We start from the raw sequence: 2709 nt of genomic DNA on the forward strand, positions 1-2709 counted from the left end.
ATTAGCACGGGAATGATTTGTGGGTCTTTAAAAGTGGTAGAAGTACATTTAACAAATCAAATAACGTGGATCTGCGAAGGAACCATGGTTCAGAATGTCATCTGATTACCAGCTTCGAAATATTTAAAGCAATATCTATCTTCAAAATGTCATTAACGGGTGTAGCGAAGCGCAACGTGGAAGCTAATCTTCTTATTTCAAAGTTAATTTGCCTTTGTTCCATATAGAGTCAAAAATTTACAGGACCCAAAACCTACGGAGTGGGGTTGTAAACTTATAACGATCCCATACATACGACATCAATACAAATTTCACTTTCGCAGTCTGGTTTGGCCACTTTAAGATCTTAAATAGCCGAATGTAAATATTCATAGGAAAAATTTGTTCCTTATACTGTAAAAGCTGATCATGCACGGTTCCGCTATTTGTACTTGAAGATCTTCCATAGCAATTTCTCTAAAACTACCCAGATTTCTATACGATGTTGGCGAACGAAATGACAAAAACACGAATCTACAACCGGGGGTGCAAAGTCGACCGTAGTCAAGGTTTCTTTTATGATAAACATTTAATTTCATATAATATTTGAAACATTTACAATACAATATTGTTAAGCTTCTTAGCTCCTTCATCCCCCCTGCCATCACAAAAGTTATTAGCATAAGCAGACATTGTAAGATTCTCCTCTGGCTTCAGAGCCTTCTTGTCTTCTTTTCTCTCAAGTTTTATTACTTGTCTTGTCCTGGGATATGATACACATGGCTTCATAGGGTCCGATATCAATCTCCAATTGGCATGCGGTTCCAGATAATCAATACCATCTCTTAAATACTCCTTAGCCAACTGAGTACAAAATTCTCCATCATTGGTTGCTTTTGTTAATTCGCGAAGAAATTTTGCAGCCTCCTCTTTGCGAATCCTTCGAATCTCTGCAATTTGTTTATCCAACTCTTCACGGTTTTTACGCCTTTGTTGTAGTATCTCTTTGCGTGATATCTCGGTGCGCGCAAAACGATTCTCAAGAATTTTACATTCACGTTGTTCGGCCTCTTCACGCAAGCGTCGCTCACGTTGTTCACAAATTTGTTGTCGCAATTCTGCATAACATTTTGCGGCTAAACTAGCCTTGCGTTCTTTTTCGCGTTGCATATTTGTTTTGGTACAAATTTCCAAACGATGAAAATCTTCTATGCGTTCATCGTACATACGCAGTTGCTGAAGTTCCAATTCACGCATGCGCTTTACATATTGAATGTAATCGGTGGTAGCTTTGTGAAGTGCTTTCTTTTTCTCTAAAATGGCATGAGCTTCTTGCGTCTCAATTCGTGATAACTCATTGACAGTTTTACGTTGATATTCGACCAGTTCGGCTTGCCCTTTTTCACGTTGAATTTGTTTTTGGGCCATCATTTCGGACAGCTCTTTGCGATATTCTAAGAACTTGGATGATTTACCTCCATGTTTGCTATCAAATTCTTCCAAACGCAATTCTTCCAAGTGATCGCGTATTTTTTGCTTTTCTTCCAGTTTCTGCTGACGCTGTTCTTCTTTTTTCTTTTCCAACTCATTGACTTGAATTTTTAACATAGCTGAGGTATGCTGGACCAGAAGCTTCTTCAATCGTTCCTCCTCTTGCAGACGGCCCATAGCTGCCTCCTCATTCTTTTGCTCAACCTTAAGCCAAAACTTATCTTCCTCTTGTTGTCTCCTGAAAGCATGCTGCTTCTCAAGAATTTGCTCCAATTGACACTCTTTGACATTTTGCATTTCTTGATGGCGTAAAGCTTCGCGTATTTCATAGCAGCTATTCATGTACTGTTGAATGCGTTTGGCTTTCAGTAGTTGGTGTTCCTTTTTGGCGTTTTCATCTTTGATCTTCTGCATGGTGACTTGGCGTTGCTTGATATTTTCGGCACTTTGTGATTTAATTTTGTTGGCATATTCTTCCATATAGGCTGTATCTTCAGAGTCCAGAAGATGATTTAATGCAGCTCGTCTCTTTTCCAATTCCTTTGAGGCAACAGCTTGTGCCCGCTGTACCAGAGTCTTTATTTGACAGTGCAAGGATTTGCGGTCAGTGTTGACAATGAATTTGTGGTGCTCCATCAACTGCTTCATTTCAATTGCACTGCGATTTCCAGTCATTATAAGATGGTTGGGATAACCTTCGATGGATGACAGAGGATGAATTAAGAGGTTCGAGTCCAAACACGCTTTTTTAAATGATAACAAAATAAAGTTGATTGCAGAAAATTGAAATTAATTTTATTTCTTTTATTATTTTTGACAGTTGGGCATTGAAATGTTATGATATGCCTATATGTTATCATAGTGGTAATAGAAATAAAAGAAGAAATCAAAGCGTTAGTCTAATCTGAACCGAATTGACGACCTTAAATTTATATACTGGTCGCTGTCTGGAGCTGTCTTGGATATGGGAATTCATAATAAAACATCACTTTCACCACTTCAATTAATTTTGCCCTTCTTTGATTACATTTGTATGTATTTCTCGTGAATATCTATGGGTTGCCCAAAAAGTAATTGCGGATTTTTCATATAGTCGGCGTTGACAAATTTTTTCACAGCTTGTGACTCTGTAATTGCATTCTTTCTTCTGTCAGTTATCAGCTGTTACTTTTAGCTTGCTTTAGAAAAAAAGTGTAAAAAAAGTATATTTGATTAAAGTTCATTCTAAATTATATAAAA

At 37.5% G+C, this 2709-nt stretch overlaps 1 protein-coding gene across 1 annotated transcript; it reads right to left on the bottom strand.

The window, feature by feature from the left end:
* Positions 1-516: 516 nt before the first annotated feature.
* On the bottom strand, positions 517-2314 carry LOC106082000 (trichohyalin). The gene has a single exon (XM_013244293.2). It carries the CDS (start codon positions 2143-2145, stop codon positions 595-597), a length of 1551 nt encoding a protein of 516 aa, XP_013099747.2. The 5' UTR covers positions 2146-2314; the 3' UTR covers positions 517-594.
* Between the last annotated feature and the right edge of the window lie 395 nt (positions 2315-2709).

The sequence above is a fragment of the Stomoxys calcitrans genome, chromosome 4 (assembly GCF_963082655.1).
Source record: "Stomoxys calcitrans chromosome 4, idStoCalc2.1, whole genome shotgun sequence".
In the NCBI taxonomy this organism is placed as follows: domain Eukaryota; kingdom Metazoa; phylum Arthropoda; class Insecta; order Diptera; family Muscidae; genus Stomoxys; species Stomoxys calcitrans.

Coding starts and splice junctions, on each gene's coding strand:
- LOC106082000 (XM_013244293.2), bottom strand. CDS start 2,145: ATGACTGGAAATCGCAGTGCAATTGAAATGAAGCAGTTGATGGAGCAC.